Source organism: Triticum urartu, chromosome 5 (genome assembly GCF_003073215.2).
Source record: "Triticum urartu cultivar G1812 chromosome 5, Tu2.1, whole genome shotgun sequence".
Taxonomy (NCBI): Eukaryota; Viridiplantae; Streptophyta; class Magnoliopsida; order Poales; family Poaceae; genus Triticum; species Triticum urartu.
In genome coordinates, this window is record NC_053026.1 from 651767173 (window position 1) to 651784394 (window position 17222).

The following is a 17222-nucleotide window of genomic DNA, read 5'->3' on the forward strand; positions in this document are numbered from 1 at the left end:
CTGAAGACACCGATTCCAAACCCAGCCAAGGGTGCAATGTCAGTGGACATCGCCATGAATTAGGTAGACTCCGGCGACGCTGGACAGCGGACAAGATGGGCCAAGCACAAGGCACCTAAAGATCAGCGTACGGCGGCGTACTGTGTACGACGTTTGGGTCGCCGAAGGATGACAATGACGAGGTGCAGATGGTGGCCAGGGCGCCGGCGGCAGGCAACTGTGCAAGACCCATCATTCTTGACGAAGAAGATGAGGCCGCCGCTCGACGCGACTCCAGGACCGCCGTGGCTAGATTAGAAGTTTGTACCCCAATCTCCACCCCCGATGTAATCGAAAAATAAGGGCCTCTTTGATTCGCGGGATTGCAAAAACACAGGAATAGAAAAAAAATGTAGGATTGAAATGACATGCCCATTGGATTCCTATAAGATTTGAGTTTGTTTGATTGTATCACAGGAAAAATAAATGATTTCTTCCAAGAAGTTGGAGTGGATGCTACAATTCCTATAAAATGTAGTTCAAATGAATCCATAGGAAAAAAATTCTATGAGATTCAATCCTGCGAATCAAACGATCAACACAGGAAAAATTCTGAAGGATTCTTATCCTTCAAAAATCCTATGAAAATCCTTTGAATCAAAGAGGCCCTAAGCTATGAGCCCTACAAGCCGTCGGTGCAGAATCAACGGATGGCAATCCTCCGCCCCTCATGTGTTCAATCCTCTTCCTAATTCTCCAATCGTGTGCTCAAATGTAATCTAGTCTGAGTCGAAAGTAGCAAATTTACATAGTACTTTAATGTTCGTGCTATGCAGGCCCAACAATGAATGCGGGTAACCAAACGGGTTATTTTCTTTCCGCGTGGACCTGGCAGAGGTATATAGAAGATGCATCGCAGCAGGTTGCCACACATGCACACGCCCACACACATGACATACACACGAAACAAACAAGGACCCACAGAAACGTATAGTTTGCACATGGACATGGATCTGGCCGAGAGTCCATTTTCCTTTTTCAAGCAGGAGGATAACTCCTGGCATTTGCACTGACTTATGCACACAGCCGGTTAATCAAGCAGGCTAGCTTCTCTTGGCTCTTGCTTCCATGAGATCATCGACGAGACGACGCAGATCACGGTGGGAGGAGCCCCTTCCGCCACGGCGGCACAACACTTGGCGGCGAGGTCCACCGCCCTCTGACCTGCCGCCGCCGTCTCCAGCACCGAGTTCCACCCGCAGTGCGTCACGAACACGCCCACCGCCAGGTGCCCTAGTATCGCCGTCTGCGGCGCCCATGCCGTGACGAGGAGGCCTCGCTCTCTGACGCGCTCGGACCACCCCTCCGGCGGGGTCCAGTTACCCGCGGCCCTCACCACCCACATGAACGGCTTGCCGGCGGCCTCCAGTCCGAGAGCGAGTTGGGTCAACTGAGCGTTCGAGACGTGGGCCAGGCTGCCGAAGCACGTCCGGCTTCGAGTCCAGCCAGTCGATGCACTGTGGCTGTGAGTCGACGCCGGCGGCTGGCGGCGCGAGAGGTCCTACGAAGTAGGCGCACTTGGCGTGGCCATCGCGCAAGTACATCTCGCAGTAGTGCTGCTCCAGGTCCGATGACGTGTTGATGGCGACGCCGAAGCAGTCTCGCGGCTGAGTGAACTTGTCGTCGTCAAGCGTGTAGTCTGTGCTCCTGAGCAACTCCGGCAGCTCGGTCCTGGGTATCCGTACACGAGGGGCCGGGAACCGGGGGACGACCACGGTCCACGGCATCGTCATCGCCGCCGTCGGCGACACCAGCGGCGTCGCCCCCCGCGAGCGCGAGCTGGAGGTGGCGCATGGCGAGCATGGAGAAGGCGCCGATGGCGCTGAACGCGACGCACGGCACGCCAAGCTCGCGGGCGAGGCGGACGTTCCACGCGAAGTGAGCGTCGGTGACGATGGCGTCCGGGGAGAGCGCCCTAAGGAGCGCCTCCTGCGCCGGGCTCGTCAGTGCGTCGCTCATGGCGGCCGCGTCGATGCGCCACGCGTCGCCGGCCGCGGCCTTGCCGAGGTTCTCCACGCCCTCTGGGAGGACCTCCACGGCCGGGAACGGGTACGTGGCCACCCTCACAGCCACTACCGCGTGCCCGTACCTCGGACGACGGCGCTCCAGCAAGGACTGGACGACCGGGACGTTGGCCGGGGTGACGGCGACGGTGGCCTCCACGGCGTCGCTAGGCCCGGCCGCGACGAGGCGGATGGCGAGGTCGGTGAAGGGCTCCATGTGGCTGGTCGCGAAGAAGGGGAAGAGCAGGACGCGCAGCTTCTCGGCCATTGCTCCTTTGCTACGTGCTTGATCGGAGGACACTGGGTCGCCATTTTCAATTGCTCATGCAAGCAATGCAATGCAATGCAAGATCGGATCGATGCTGCATTTTACCTGACCTACCGATAGATCGATTAAAAACTATTAATGCGTAACACGCGGTTGCCGGTTGCTAAATTGGGTTTGTTAATTCAGCTGAGTCAAGCAAGTGACGTCAAAGCAATTATTAGCTATATAGAACTCGCTCCGTAAAGAAATATAATAATAGTGTTTTAGTTATCTAAACGATCTTATATATTTTTTTACGAAGGGAGTACATATGTATGTGTAGGCAAGTTATAGTTAAACATAAGTTTATTAGTGCAGCTAATCAAACTTTGTAATGTCACTTGACATCACAAACAAACATGTAGCACCGCCACTGAGCATAAGCGTTGATTTCTCCTCCAATATATAGAGTTTTTTTTAGTTCAGATCTGATTTATATTAGATCAACAGAACAATGAATATAACCAAGTATAGAGTTTAAAAACAAAACAAAACATGGTTTATATTAGATCAACAAAACATTGAATATAACCAGGAATAGGATACCTGAAATCGGAGACACAAAAACGGCCCTAACCAATTAACCAATGGGATATTACAACTGCGATTACATGCTCTAAAATTCATGCTTCCTACATCATCGTTGATGGCGTCTCCTCGTCTGCATCAACTACTTCCCGGGGCTGCTTCTACATGCTCCTGGGTTTCAAAAAGTTTGCTCTTTCAAGGTGGAGGCCTAGAGGTGGCATCGAGCTATGATCACCGCTTGCCCTCGGTGAATGCAGGAGAAAGAAGACCGCATGTTTATAAGGTCAATTGTATAAGGCCTTAGCCCTTTTCGCAAACAAAATAAAAATAAAAACAATCAAGTTAAGGCATCCGTCGATTATTGACATCGATCTCACTCAACAACTGACACAAATTAATGGAAGAGTTCTGCATTTCCATTTTTTGATATCCATAATCAAGCTCAAGCCTGCACATCCAAAAACGAGTTTGGCATATGCAGTTTGAGGCAGTAGCCGGCCAGCACCGAACTACCGGATCTGGGTGTAAATACAGGCTCTGATGTTGATAGGATTGTCGTCATATGGTAGAACAATAATATGGGGCACGAGGAACTGGAAGCGGTCGTCGGCATTCGGCAGCCCATCGGAAAGATCAGTGCATTCTACGTCGAAACAGGATTTCTGGCGGTCACCATGCCATCGACTGGGGCGGTCGAACTCCAGCTCCAGCCCATAGAGATAGAAGTTGGGTTCATCGCCGTCGGCTCGAGGAGGACGTACGCATACAGCGGAGATGGCCCGTCCGAGGCGCTCAGGCGACACCATTACCAGGAACAGCAGCTTCATGGCGCCGTCGAGGTCGACGACATCAACGACGTTGAAGCCCTCGCGGAGTTCCATGTGGAACGACTCCTCAGCGCGGACGTCGGTGGTGCACGGCCACCCGTGCCCCGTGGTGAAGTGGGCCAGCAGCGTCTCCGTGCTGCCGACGAAGCCACAGGCTTCCTCGGGGCAGTGGCACGGCGCGTGCTGGCAGGCCTTGATGTGAGGCTGGAGGTCATGGTATGCCGGTTTGGTGGCGCACCCGTAGGGGGCGTTGGGGCACGGCGCCCGGATGGAGTCCACCAGCTTCTCCATGGCGTGGCTCCGGCGATAGCCGCCGTCCATCGGAGCACGGCAGACGTGACAACTCCGCGCCGAGGCCAGCTTGTCGCGGCACTGCGAGCACAGCACGTGCCCCACCATGCACTGCACGTTTGGAAGCATGGCTTATGGTGTAGTTATAACAAATACTTGGCAACGCAGGAGATATCCATGGTGCGTGCGAGGACGTATCTACGTACCTGGAAGATGGGCGGCTTGAGCGGGAGGAAGCAGACACCGCAGTCGAGGGCATCGGCATCCACCAGCGTCAAGTTCTCCAGCGCCGTGCGTGGGGAAGGCGGCTCCATTGGCCTTGCCGACTTTGCTGGAGTAGTAGAGCAGTATAAATAAGCAAAGTTTTAAATAGCACACTAGCCTCTTAGCGGCGTGCGCTATAGCATCCTAAGCCCTATTTAACGTTTCAACATAAATAAATAAAAATAAACATATAATCAAGCATCAATTCAACATATACTCCCTCTGTTCATGTATAAGATGTTTTAAAGACTTGACACAAGTCCTCATATATAAGATGTTTTAGAGACTTGACACAAGTCTCTAAAATGTCTTATGTTTATGAACAGAGGAAGTACTTGATAATAGACAGCACACTATAGCAGCAAGTCATCACAAGCAGGTTTCTCCATTTTTTCCCGTCGCCATTTTAAGTGGTGCTTGTGGCACCGCTTAACCGCAGAAAGCCGCCACAAAGTAGATTGCAGATCCTGGGCACCAAAATTCGACAGTGGAGTAACACGCATCAGTGACTTTCTGCAGATTGCAGGAGGCTGTAAGCATGCATATATATCTTGATTTGCACATAACAAAGCAGAAACTAGCACAGGCAGGGGATCATGCAAACATTCAAGGTAGGTCCTTCCCATAGTGAAAGTATACCCCAAATGCAAGCAATCTTCTCAACTTAACAAATAGATTACCACAGAACACCTTATGAATCTATAACTTTGCCACTGCTAATGGTCTCAATGTGTCAAAGGTAACCATTTTCTGCTCAAATTAATCTTAACATAACAAATAATTGTCTCAAAACATGAACAGTTCACAAAAGAAAACAATTCATCATGCAGTACAGAACTAGAGAAGTAGTGCAGTACAATCCATAGTTCCATACCTTGTGATGGTTTTTGTTTGCTCATGGTCGGAGGGGAGGCCGAGCTCGTTGCCGGGATCCGATGGAGGCTGGCGACCTGGGAAGGGGAGGCCGCGAGCAGAGGGGGGGACGGCGGTGACCTGGGGAAGGGGAGCTGCTCAGCCCGCCGTCGCCGTCCGCAGCCGATGGCCGCCGCCAGTTGCTTGCGATTGAGATGAGGCGGTCGAGCTGGGGGAGGGGATCCCGGGAGCTTCTCAGCCCGATGCCGCCGTCCGCCGCCGCCCGTCGCCGCCAGTGGCCGCTTGGTATTGAGAGCAGGGGACTGGAGTTTTCTTTTTCTGTTTTTTTTAGACGGGAGGGGACTGGAGTTTAGGTTTTGATCGACAGGAAGGAAGGTGGGCGTTTTGGTAGGATTTCAGGCCTTGGCCCGCCCAGCGATTACGAGTTTTGGACCGAAAGAATTTAGCCCGGGAGAGAGCGCGGCGACTGTATCTCACATTAAGCCATTCCTCACCCCAAAATATAAAAATTTAGCCACTCCTCAGAAAGTCTCGAAGTTTTCCTGGTCGTGGTCGCCATTTTCGCGCACAGTTGAAAAATAGAAGAGGAAAACTGGGAGTACCAGGGATGGATCCTGGTTGCCTTCATTTTTTTTGTTTTATAAATTTTCCGTTTCCTTTAGTTTATTATGTCGTTTCTTTCTTAGTTTTCTTTGTTTCTTTTGGATTTCATTCAATATTTTTTGTATATGTTATTTTTTTTCTAATACATGTTTAACATTTTTAAATACAAGATTAACATTCTTTTGTATACATGATCAACATTTTTACGATACACACTTTTAAACTTTTTCAAATATAAGATTAACCTTTTTTGTATACATGCTTAACATTATTCCTATACATACTTTTATTTTATTCAAATGCTTGATTAATTTTTTAAAATATAGGATTAACATTATCTAATAAATGGTCAACATTTTCTCTATGCATATTAAATTTTTTTCTCAAATGCTTGATTAACATTTTTAAATGAAATATTAACATTTTTTACACATGGTTAACATTTTTTGTATACACATCTGGCCCTTTTTTAGATGATTGATTGCATTTTTAAAAAATTGTTAAACATTTTGTTCAAATGCTTGATTAATATTTTTCTATACATGAACAAAATTTTCCACTATTTTTTTAATAAATGGTCAAAAATATTTATACACCTTGAAGATTTTTTAAATACTTGCTGAACATTTTTCAAATACTTGTTCAATATTTTTTTCAAATGTTTGATTAATAATTTTATATACATGATAAAAATTCAATTTTTGTAATACATGATCAACAATTTTCTATACATGTGCAACATTTTATGAATGCTTGATTAACATTTTGAAATGCTTTTGAAAGCAAAAAAACGAAAACAAAAAACAGACAAAAAGGCTGTGGGCTCCCGTGTGAGTGGGCCGGCCCCTTCAGCGAGTCGGAAGTTGGACTTGCTGCAGGGGAGATATAGGCGTGCCCAGGAGAGAGGGCCGCTACCGCAGGCAACCAAGAGCTCCACTGCAAGACTTTGTGAAAATTCATCTGGATGTAGGGATTAGACGTGGAAGAGGAGGCTCGATGGTAGCAGTCTGTCGTGATCAGAATGGGACATACCTTGGGAGTTCGGCTCTCGTTGTGGCGGGTGTCGACGATCCGGCCACAGTTGAAGCAATAGCCTGCCAGGAAGCACTGTGCTTGGCGGAGGATCTCCATCTCCAACAATTTATTGTGCCCTCCGATTCTAAGCAGGTTATAGGAGACATTGCGAACAGATATCAAGGTAGATATGGAGCGATAGTCTCCGAGGTTAAAGAACGAGCTTCCCTTTTTAACTGCAAATTTAATTTTGAAGGTCGCCCTAGTAATTATGAAGCGCATAGTTTATCTAGAATTGCTATTTCCTTAGCTCCTATGCGTCATGTGTAACACCCTCGATACGGCTATATCTCCCACGTGTCGAAGCACGACTTAGAGGCATAACCGCATTGAAATCAATGTCACAAATGAGGTAATCTTCGCAAACAACCCATGTGATACAATAAGGGAAAAGATACATAGTTGGCTTACACTCGCCACTTCACACAATTACATGAATTAAAGCATTACATCAATCAGATACAATCAAGGTCCGACTACGGAACCAAAATAAAAGAAGACTACCCAAATGCTACACAGATCCCCGATCGACCCGACTGGGCTCCACTACTGATCAACTGGAAACGGAACAACACAAAGAACTAGATCTTCATCGAGCTCCTCCTTGAGCTTGGTTGCATCATCTGCACGGTTCAACGGCACCTGCAAACTGGTTTTGGAAGTATCTGTGAGTCACGGAGACTCAGCAATCTCACACCCTCGCGATCAAGACTATTTAAGCTTATAGAAAGGGTAAAAGGTATGAGGTGGAGCTGCAGCAAGCGACTAGCATATATGGTGGCTAAACATATTCGCAAAAGAGAGCGAGCAGAGAAGGCAAAAGCACGGTCGAACAACTAATGATCAAGAAGTGATCCTAGAACAACCTACGTTAAGCATTACTCCAACACCGTGTTCACTTCCCAGACTCCGCTGAGAAGAGACCATCACGGTTACACACACGGTTGATGTATTTTAATTATGGTCAACTTCAGGTTTTCTACAACCGGACATTAACAAATTCCCATCTGCCCATAACCGCGGGCACGGCTTTCGAAAGTTCAAATCCCTGCAGGGGTGTCCCAACTTAGCCCATCACAAGCTCTCACGGTCAACGAAGGATATTCCTTCTAGCGGGAAGACCCGATCAGACTCGGAATCCCGGTTACAAGACATCCTCGACAATGGTAAAACAAGTACAGCAAGACCGCCCGATGCGCCGACATCCTTATAGGAGTTGCACATATCTCGTTCTCAGGGCAACACCGGATGAACACTACGTACAGCTAAAACCAGCCCTCAAGTTTCCCCGAGGTGGCGCCGCAAGTGGCTCTAGTTTGGACCAACACTTAGACAAGCACTGGCCTGGGGGGGGGGTTAAAATAAAGATGACCCTCGGGATGCGCGACTCCCAAGGGAAAAATGCTAGGTGGCAAAAGGTAAAACCAAGGTTGGGCCTTAATGGAGGAGTTTTACTCAAAGCGAACTGTCAAGGGGTTCCCATTATAACCCAACCGCGTAAGGAACGCAAAATCCGGGAACATAACACCGATATGACGGAAACTAGGGCGACAAGAGTGGAACAAAACACCAGGCATAAGGCCGAGCCTTCCACCCTTTACCAAGTATATAGATGCATTAATTAAATAAGAGATATTGTGATATCCCAACAAAATATTCATGTCCCAACATGGAACAAGCTCCAATCTTCACCTGCAACTAACAACGCTATAAGAGGGGCTGAGCAAAGCGGTAACATAGCCAAACAACGGTTTGCTAGGACAAGGTGGGTTAGAGGCTTGGTTCAACAATATGAGAGGCATGATAAGCAAGTGGTAGGTATCGCAGCATAGGCATAGCAAAAGAGCGAGCAACTAGCAAGCAAAGATAGAAGTGATTTCGAGGGTATGGTCATCTTGCCTAAAATCCCGCAAGGAAGAAGAACGAGTCCATGAAGAAGATAAACGGACGTAGTCGAACGAATCCTCACAACACGACGTTAACGGAAACAATCCGAAAAAGCATCACCGGAAAGAAGCAAACAACATCGTAAACAAACATCACATAAACATGGAATGATGCACAACGAAGTATGATGCATGTCCGGTTTAATGAAGCATGGCATGGCAAAATGCACAAGCAATTCTACAAATTAAGTGGAGCTCAATATGCAACGAGTTGCATATTGACGGAACACCACATGACTTATTTAGTTCGATCTCGTTTATGAACTCAACAATATTAAATGTTGTTAAACATGGCAAGAGGGGAAGCATGAAGAAACTATCTATCTAGGCAAGTTTAAATGAGGCCAGAATAACAAAACAACAAGTCCGAAAACTCCTCATATGCATATATTAGGTTTGGTACTGTTCTGCCCTAAACATAATTTTATAGTTGTTAAACATGCAAGATGAGTGCACCAAGTAAATCTAGGCATTTTTCCACCCCATTTACATATAAAGATTATTTAAATCGGAGCTACGGTTATTTAGTTATGAAATAAATCATTTTAGCATGGCATAGGAGAAAATTTAACCAAACATCATTTTAAACATTTTAAACATAGATGAAAGTTGAATATTATTAAACTAGATGAAAATCTAAGCAAGTTTCATATATAAATCATTTTAATCCGGTGCATAGATGAAGAGTTGTACTAATCTTTTCAACCAAGCTTTTCAACCTCATTTTTCGGGCAAACAAGATGCCAGAAGAATGGAGACGGAGTATATTAGTACCAATCTTCAAGAACAAGGGGGATGTTCACAGTTGTACTAATTACCGTGGAATTAAGCTGATGAGCCATACAATGAAGCTATGGGAGAGAGTCATTGAGCACCGCTTAAGAAGAATGACAAGCGTGACCAAAAATCAGTTTGGTTTCATGCCTGGGAGGTCGACCATGGAAGCCATTTTCTTGGTACGACAACTTATGGAGAGATATAGGGAGCAAAAGAAGGACTTGCATATGGTGTTCATTGACTTGGAGAAGGCCTATGATAAGATACCGCGGAATGTCATGTGGTGGGCCTTGGAGAAACACAAAGTCCCAGCAAAGTACATTACCCTCATCAAGGACATGTATGATAATGTTGTGACAAGTGTTCGAACAAGTGATGTCGACACCGATGACTTCCCGATTAAGATAGGACTGCATCAGGGGTCAGCTTTGAGCCCTTATCTTTTTGCATTGGTGATGGATGAGGTCACAAGGGATATACAAGGAGATATCCCATGGTGTATGCTCTTTGCAGATGATGTGGTGCTAGTTGACGATAGTCGGATGGGGGTAAATAGGAAGTTAGAGTTATGGAGACAAACCTTGGAATCGAAAGGGTTTAGGCTTAGTAGAACTAAAACCGAGTACATGATGTGCGGTTTCAGTACTACTAGGTGTGAGGAGGAGGAGGTTAGCCTTGATGGCCAGGTGGTACCTTGGAAGGACACCTTTCGGTATTTGGGGTCAATGTTGCAGGAGGATGGGGGTATTGATGAAGATGTGAACCATCGAATCAAAGCCGGATGGATGAAGTGGCGCCAAGCTTCTGGCATTCTCTGTGACAAGAGAGTGCCACAAAAGCTAAAAGGCAAGTTCTACAGGACGGCGGTTCGACCCGCAATGTTGTATGGCGCAGAGTGTTGGCCGACTAAAAGGCGACATGTTCAACAGTTAGGTGTGGCGGAGATGCGTATGTTGAGATGGATGTGTGGCCGCACGAGGAAGGATCGAGTCCGGAATGATGATATACGAGATAGAGTTGGGGTAGCACCTATTGAGGAGAAGCTTGTCCAACATCGTCTGAGATGGTTTGGGCATATTCAGCGCAGGCCTCCAGAAGCTCCAGTGCATAGCGGACGGCTAAAGCGTGCGGAGAATGTCAAGAGAGGGCGGGGTAGACCGAGTTTGACATGGGAGGAGTCCGTTAAGAGAGACCTGAAGGATTGGAGTATCACCAAAGAGCTAGCTATGAACAGGGGTGCGTGGAAGCTTGCTATCCATGTGCCAGAGCCATGAGTTGGTTGCGAGATCTTATGGGTTTCACCTCTAGCCTACCCCAACTTGTTTGGGACTAAAGGCTTTGTTGTTGTTGTTGTTGTTGCATAGATGAAGAGTTATTATATGCTTGAAACAGGAGGGTTTTTTCTGTAAAAACTGCTGACTCTGAAAAATAGGAAAAACGTTCTATGTAAAAAAAAGGATACGGGCCGGATCTGGTGGGACTGGGCTGCTCACATTGGGCCTTATTTGGCCGGGCCGAAACAGTGGCTGGGCCTCGGGCGCTGGGCGCAGGAGCGGGCCTGGGGAAGCTGGGACGGTGGAAGGAGGCAGGCCGACGCAGCGGTTCAGCGAGAGTCAACGCGGGCGCTCGGGCGAGGCGTTCGTCCTCTTCCTGGTTCGAAAGAAGCAGCGCGGCTCGACAGGGGCTCAGCGGGCATGGCGGCACGACGCGGGACTCCACGGAGATGAAGCAAGCGAGGTGGGAGAGGATTGTGGGGGGTCGGGAACGGGCGCGGCGGCGGTTCGAGCAGAGGAGGCCGACCATGGCGTCCTGGTTGGGGACGAGGAGATCCTCGAGGTAGAAGCGCACGAGGCTCGGGCGGCCGGTGGCTCTGGTCGCCGGTGGAGCTTCGGCGAGGCGATGGAGATGCGGAGGAGGCGGTCGCGGGCGGCCGGCGGCGGGCTTGAACGAAGACGACGGGCGGCAAGGAGGAGGTCCTGGGCGGCAGGGACTTGGCGTCACGGACGGAGCTCGGGACGGTGCTGCATCTTCGATTGGTGGCGATCTCTTGGTGAAGATAAGAGAGAGAGATGAGAGAGAGTTGAGAGACGAGGACGACAAGAGAAGGAAAAGAGCTGTGTGATGCTCATCTGTGGCGGGAATGGAGAGGACGGAGCTGATCTTGCAAGTGAGGATGGATCGAGGCGCAGAGGGCATCGGGCTCCTGCGGGATTTGACCGTTGGCGCTTGTTGACTGAAGATGGATCGAAGGGATGGATGATGGATTTGAAAATAGGGAAGGAGGGTTGGCTGCGCGTGGTTGGCTGGATCAGATCTGGGAAGATCCCGAGAGGGGATTAGGTGGAGAGTGCGGCGGCGGGTGAAGGGACAAACCTCCTAATTTCTAGGGTTTGACCAAAAAGGACTAGGGGTGGACGAATATATACACCACGGGTTAGGTTAGGGGCTATCTCGACCCTACGATTGCAATCGGACGATCGCGGATAAAATAGCTAGGGAGTCCAATTAACAAAACGGACATGTTTTGTAGATGTTTGGGGATGATCCGGATCCAACGGTGACGACTGCTTGGGTCGGGTCCGGAACAATTTTCGGACGCGCGAGGGGTGGGCCGCGGGCTGACGAGAGAGGTTAGGTTGGGCCTGGCGGTAAACAGTGGGCTGTGTAGACGGTCTCGAGCTGAGAGAAGAGAAGAGAAGAGAAGAGAGAGACCCGGCGACTGTTTTCGGAGACCGAAAACGTCCGACGTTTGACCGGCTATAATGCCGCTATAGTTATCCGTTGGGGCATCAAACGATCTCCGAATGCGATGAAACTTGACAGGCGGTCTATCTACACTATAATAAGACCACACGTCAACTCTCATCCCATTCCGAGAACATTTTCCGGCCACTTATAAAATACTATTTCGGACATGCCGCGGGCGCGTGTAAGTGTGGTTGGGCTCAGAACGGACAACGGAGAGAACTCGGAGAACCGAGACGAATGCAAGTTTTAAAACATGATGATGCAATGCACATGATGACATGATAAGATGCAACACGCAAGTAAAAGACAAGGCAACAACAGCGAATAACTGGCGGACACCTGGCACATCGGTTTTGGGGCGTTACATCATGTGTGGTTTGGCCTACCACATGACGAGAACTCTATACCACATACTATGGTCTTTGATGAATAAAGTTAGGCTTTCCCCTCAAAAAAAGGGAGAGAGGGACGCTAACACTATTTGGAGCTAGAAATTAAGTGCCAAACCTAAATCTCGCTTAGTACGAGTGTTCCTCCCATCTGCCTTGAAGCTTTGTTCCTTCCCAGTACTTACTGGGCCATCCCCATTTTGTCAGTTTTTTTTCCTTTCGTAGTTTTCTTCTGTTTCTTTTGTGTGGGTCTCCTCTTCGGTTTCCACTTTTGGGATCCGAATTTCTTTATCTATCTTTGGGTTTTCATTTCTTCATCGGTTTTCTTGTTTTTATATTTCCTTTTGGTTTTCTTTGTTCAAAAATCATGTTTAATGACTAATTTTTTTACGCACACACTTTAGATTTCTGTTATATATCATGAACAGTTTTTTATACACGTTTGAATTCTTTTGAAATATATGATTAGCATTTTTTCACATGATCAACATTTTATAATTTTTTTATTTACAATTTTTTAATGCACATCTCTAAAATTTTCATGTACATCAGGAACATTTTTTGTATGCGTTTAACATTTTTAAAATATGATTAATAGTTTTCAATTATTTATGTTTGATGACTACTTTATTCTTACGGGTTGTATATTTTCTTTATATATCATTAAAATTATTTATACATCATTAATATTTCTTTATTATATTATTAACATTTTATCGATACACTATCAACATTTTTCAAAATTTATATTTTTATGTTCAGTTTTTTGATACATGTGTTTGCATTTTTGGTACACACAAGCAACATTTTTTATAGATGTTTAACATTTTTTTGAATAGATGATTAACATTTTTAAGCAGATGATTAACTTTTTCGTACACACACACACACACACACACAGAGAGAGAGAGAGAGAGAATATTTGGGAAAATCTAAATGAAAGTAAAAAAAGAAAGAGAAAACGTGAAAAAGAGAAAAAAAATGCTCGCATCAAGCGGGACATAGGCACGCCCAAAATATAGCGCTAACACCTTGTAGCGGCACTATTATTGTGATAACTGCATCGGCTGCAAAACTGGCTTATCGTAGCACTACTTGTTCCTTGGCTGCTATAGTGGCGCTATATGGGACGCGATTAAACTGAGCTCGAGTGAGCAATAAGTAAAAAAATGTTTTTTGAAATACTTGTACCAAACATTGACAAATGTTTTGATTGCTTCAAAGTTTCATAATGGAATAACATTCATGCAAGATGATTAACATTTTTCAGATAGATGTTAAACATTTATTGCACTAGACAATGAATATTATATCTGAATACAGGTTCAAATTTTCTTAAATGAACACTAACATTTATTTAGTACTCAATGAACATTTTCAAACACATGTTGAACATTTTTTTGTAATACATAATTAATTATATGGCATAAACTATTAATTACATTATGTGGACAGATATTTATATTTAATGATTAAAAAAATCCATGATTGTGTTTTAAAAGCCTGAACATTTTAAAAATTTGATGAACACTTTGCTGTATATACGAATATATTTGAGAAAGTACGCTGAGAAAAATATATTTGATAGAAATAATGATGCAAAATGGACGAATCAGCTCCCTCAAGTTTAGGTTCCGCTTTTCCCCAAGTGAATACGAAGTTTAGTAAATATGACCACACATTTATGAAGTGAGGTATCGATAATAAAGAATACAAAAATGACTACATTGCTATTACTTTCATGATGAAACATGCTAAGCATTAACTCTTTTCTTATAAAGTTCTTATGAGGAGGTCAGGACACCATTTACGTGCAAAAGTTCAACAATTAAAAGTTTATTGTTCATTCCAAACCATATTTTCAACCATAACAATTGCATTATTCTCATTCTTCCAGAAGGTCTATGTCAGAGAATTTGGTTAGCAAACTTTGCATGCTCAATTATCTCTTAGTCCTTGATGATTTGATAGAGCTCATAAGATTTGTTTTAGAACAACTCACTTCAACCGGACACAAAGAAAGATTGAAGTTTAGCAAATGCTTAACTTCTTACTTTCACATCTCAAGGACAATGTTAATTTACAATCATGTAGGTTAGAAGGGTACATAACTGTTGCAGGTATACCGATGTCCCTATGGATGGATACCTTGGTTTCTCACCGAGGGAATACTACCTGCTACAAACTATTTCACTTGGGAGCCCAATACCTTGCCCTCTGGCAAGCAAGCAAGAAGCAACATAATTCATTCACGGTACTATATTGTTATAGACCCCTACCCTAGCCAGGGTAGGGGTCTTTTTTTTTGAAATGGAGGAGGATCCCCGACCTCTACATCTGTAGGATGCATGCAGCCACTTTATTAATTATTCACACAAAACATTACAAAATTATACAATAGTAAGACTAAAGCCACCATCTATAGCCAGGGTAGGGGTCTAGTTAGCAACAATATGACGCAAGAGCCCAAATGTGTATGTATAGAGAGCTCTGCCGATGGATAGCCATGCAAAAAAAATATACGACTTGGTGATACCAAGTTCGCTCACCAGCCTGTGCCTGCATTTCCCCCCTCGACGACACCTGCATGCACAAAGGTTAATCACATATACAGTTGCTAGGGTAGCTACATAATCTGATTGTCGCAAGTTCTATAAACCATCCTAAATATTCGGCTGGCTATTCTAACTGAACAGGCTCAATCTGCACAAGAAAACTATTCTAGACACTAAAATTAGCCTAAGGTGCAACAGCGGAATTGAAGATCATGACCACTTGATCATTCATTGCCCCCATCAGCCTTTTGGAATGCTCTCAACTTCACACCGAGCTTCACACCTGTTGAAAGTTTATGGGAATCCACCATGTCGGCCGGTCTTCCCATTACCATCTGCCCCTTTATCATGTTGTTGCTTCTCCAGAAAATATTGGAGGGTGGTGGGTGGGGGTGGGGGGATGACAATGTCATAGATAACATAGCTATATCGAGGAATGCAATCTGAAATCTCACCCTTTGGTCCAATCCGCTTAGGCCTAATGAACTCAAGGAACATGCCGGTCTGTGGCATGCTTTCTTGTCTTCACGGATCTCGTTAACCCCAACTCTTAATTTTTGAAATATATTCAGATGGGGAGTAGTGGCGGTGCCAGCACAAAAATACAGTCGGCTCAAATGCACTATACTCTCTGCACTATCCTAAATTTTTGCACAATTGTTTATAAAGATAAGGGTGTAATAAGAAACTGTTGGGTGAGCTGACCACACATGACACAACTAACACATAGGATCACCACTCATGAGGAGTATCCCTGGCGACAATTTCAAAGACAAAAAATAACAACTAAGCTTGGCCGAAAAGATGTTTGTGGCCAACCTCGCAAAACTCGTGGCAAGACTGGGGGTGTAAATGTAACCAACACATGTACTTAGTTTTGTAAATTGTTTTTTGCACATGAATCTTGATCGAGGAAAAAATGGTTCTGGCTTGGCGTAGCTTTCTAAAAGAAGAAAGAGCTTCTAGTTCATATCAGTGCATGAGAATTTGCCTCGAATGAAATAATCACCTGTGAAATAAGACTGGCAGCAACAAGCAGACCACGGTAGAGGCGTAGTTCGAGGTCCAGCGGCTTGCCAGCGCCGCTTGGGACGGAGGCCGTTGACAAGCAGAGAGCGCCCACCTCGCCGTCACGGCTGGGGAACTGGTGGAGGGGCAGCGCGTTCTCGGGGAAGCATAGAACGTCTGGCCTGTGGGGCGCCGCCGCGGCACCGCCATGAGAGGCGATGGAAGTGCAACACATGGACCGGCCGGTGGCAGAGTCCCACGGCGGCCCGGTTGACACGGTAGCGACGGCGGCGCTTCCAAATGGGCTGCCGTTGTAGGGTTTTTTGAAGCCTGCGGCGCCATTCCCTGTTGTGCGTGTTCTGGTGGCCGCCGAGCGCCTGCGGCTTGAGGAAAGTCATGTTGCAGAAGAGGCAGTCGTACAGCCGCACTGTCTTGCCGTTGAGGTCTGCCGTCGGTAACGCCTCGTCCCGGTCTTGGCTGCCCAGCTCCAGCGCCAACGATAGCGGCAGGTCCGCTGCCGCCGCCTGCACATGGAACCACGACGGCGTGGCGTTCTCCATGGAGGGCGCCAGAACAGAAGATAGCTCTATTAAGAGTAACTCTAATGGGACGACCCATTTTGTCCGCGGTCGTCTGTTTGGATCGGCGCGAACAAAAAAGTCGACCCAACACGCCTACCCAAATAAACACACGTCCGCTTTCGTCCGCCTGCCGATCCATTTCCGGTCCATTTGCCTGATTTGCGTCGATGCGGACACGTGACGGACGCGCGCGCATTCGTCCTTTTTCCTCACCGGGTCCGCTGGTCGGTGGCACATTGGATTCACACCCTTGCCCGTCTGCTTCGTCACCGACGCCGCCAGCCATTTTTCCAGATAAAAATGAATACATAGATAGTTCTAGCGTACACAGATAAAAGAAAAGACCACTACTCGTCGCTTTCTAACTCTGACTCGGTAATGTCCTCCTCGGACGTTTGAATGTAGGCGT

The 17222-nt window shown here is 46.5% G+C and overlaps 1 protein-coding gene and 2 pseudogenes across 4 annotated transcripts; all 3 read right to left on the bottom strand.

Annotated features, from left to right (window-relative positions):
• Positions 1-764: 764 nt before the first annotated feature.
• LOC125506489 lies at positions 765-2463 on the bottom strand (annotated as a pseudogene).
• Positions 2464-3199: 736 nt separating this feature from the next.
• On the bottom strand, positions 3200-5480 carry LOC125511601 (E3 ubiquitin-protein ligase SINA-like 11). 4 transcript variants are annotated; one of them, XM_048677018.1, is made up of 4 exons: positions 5134-5480; positions 4633-4726; positions 4202-4326; positions 3200-4106 (listed from the first exon to the last, which is right to left on the bottom strand). In XM_048677018.1, exons 2-4 carry the CDS (start codon positions 4646-4648, stop codon positions 3387-3389), a joined length of 861 nt encoding a protein of 286 aa, XP_048532975.1. In that variant the 5' UTR covers positions 4649-4726; positions 5134-5480; the 3' UTR covers positions 3200-3386. The 4 variants fall into 4 exon arrangements, with proteins under 4 accessions (XP_048532975.1, XP_048532973.1, XP_048532976.1 ...); XM_048677016.1 differs by having other exon boundaries at positions 4633-4772; XM_048677019.1 differs by having other exon boundaries at positions 4595-4772.
• Positions 5481-16191: 10711 nt separating this feature from the next.
• On the bottom strand, positions 16192-16792 carry LOC125507631 (annotated as a pseudogene).
• Positions 16793-17222: the final 430 nt, after the last annotated feature.

Excerpts from the sequence above, each read along its gene's own strand:
- LOC125511601 (XM_048677016.1), bottom strand. The coding sequence starts at position 4,762 with ATGCGTGTTACTCCACTGTCGAATTTTGGTGCCCAGGATCTGCAATCT. Across the intron at positions 4,327-4,632 it reads AAAAATGGAGAAACCTGCTT|CAAAGTCGGCAAGGCCAATG; the intron begins GTGATGACTTGC and ends CTACTACTCCAG. Across the intron at positions 4,107-4,201 it reads TCAAGCCGCCCATCTTCCAG|TGCATGGTGGGGCACGTGCT; the intron begins GTACGTAGATAC and ends CCAAACGTGCAG.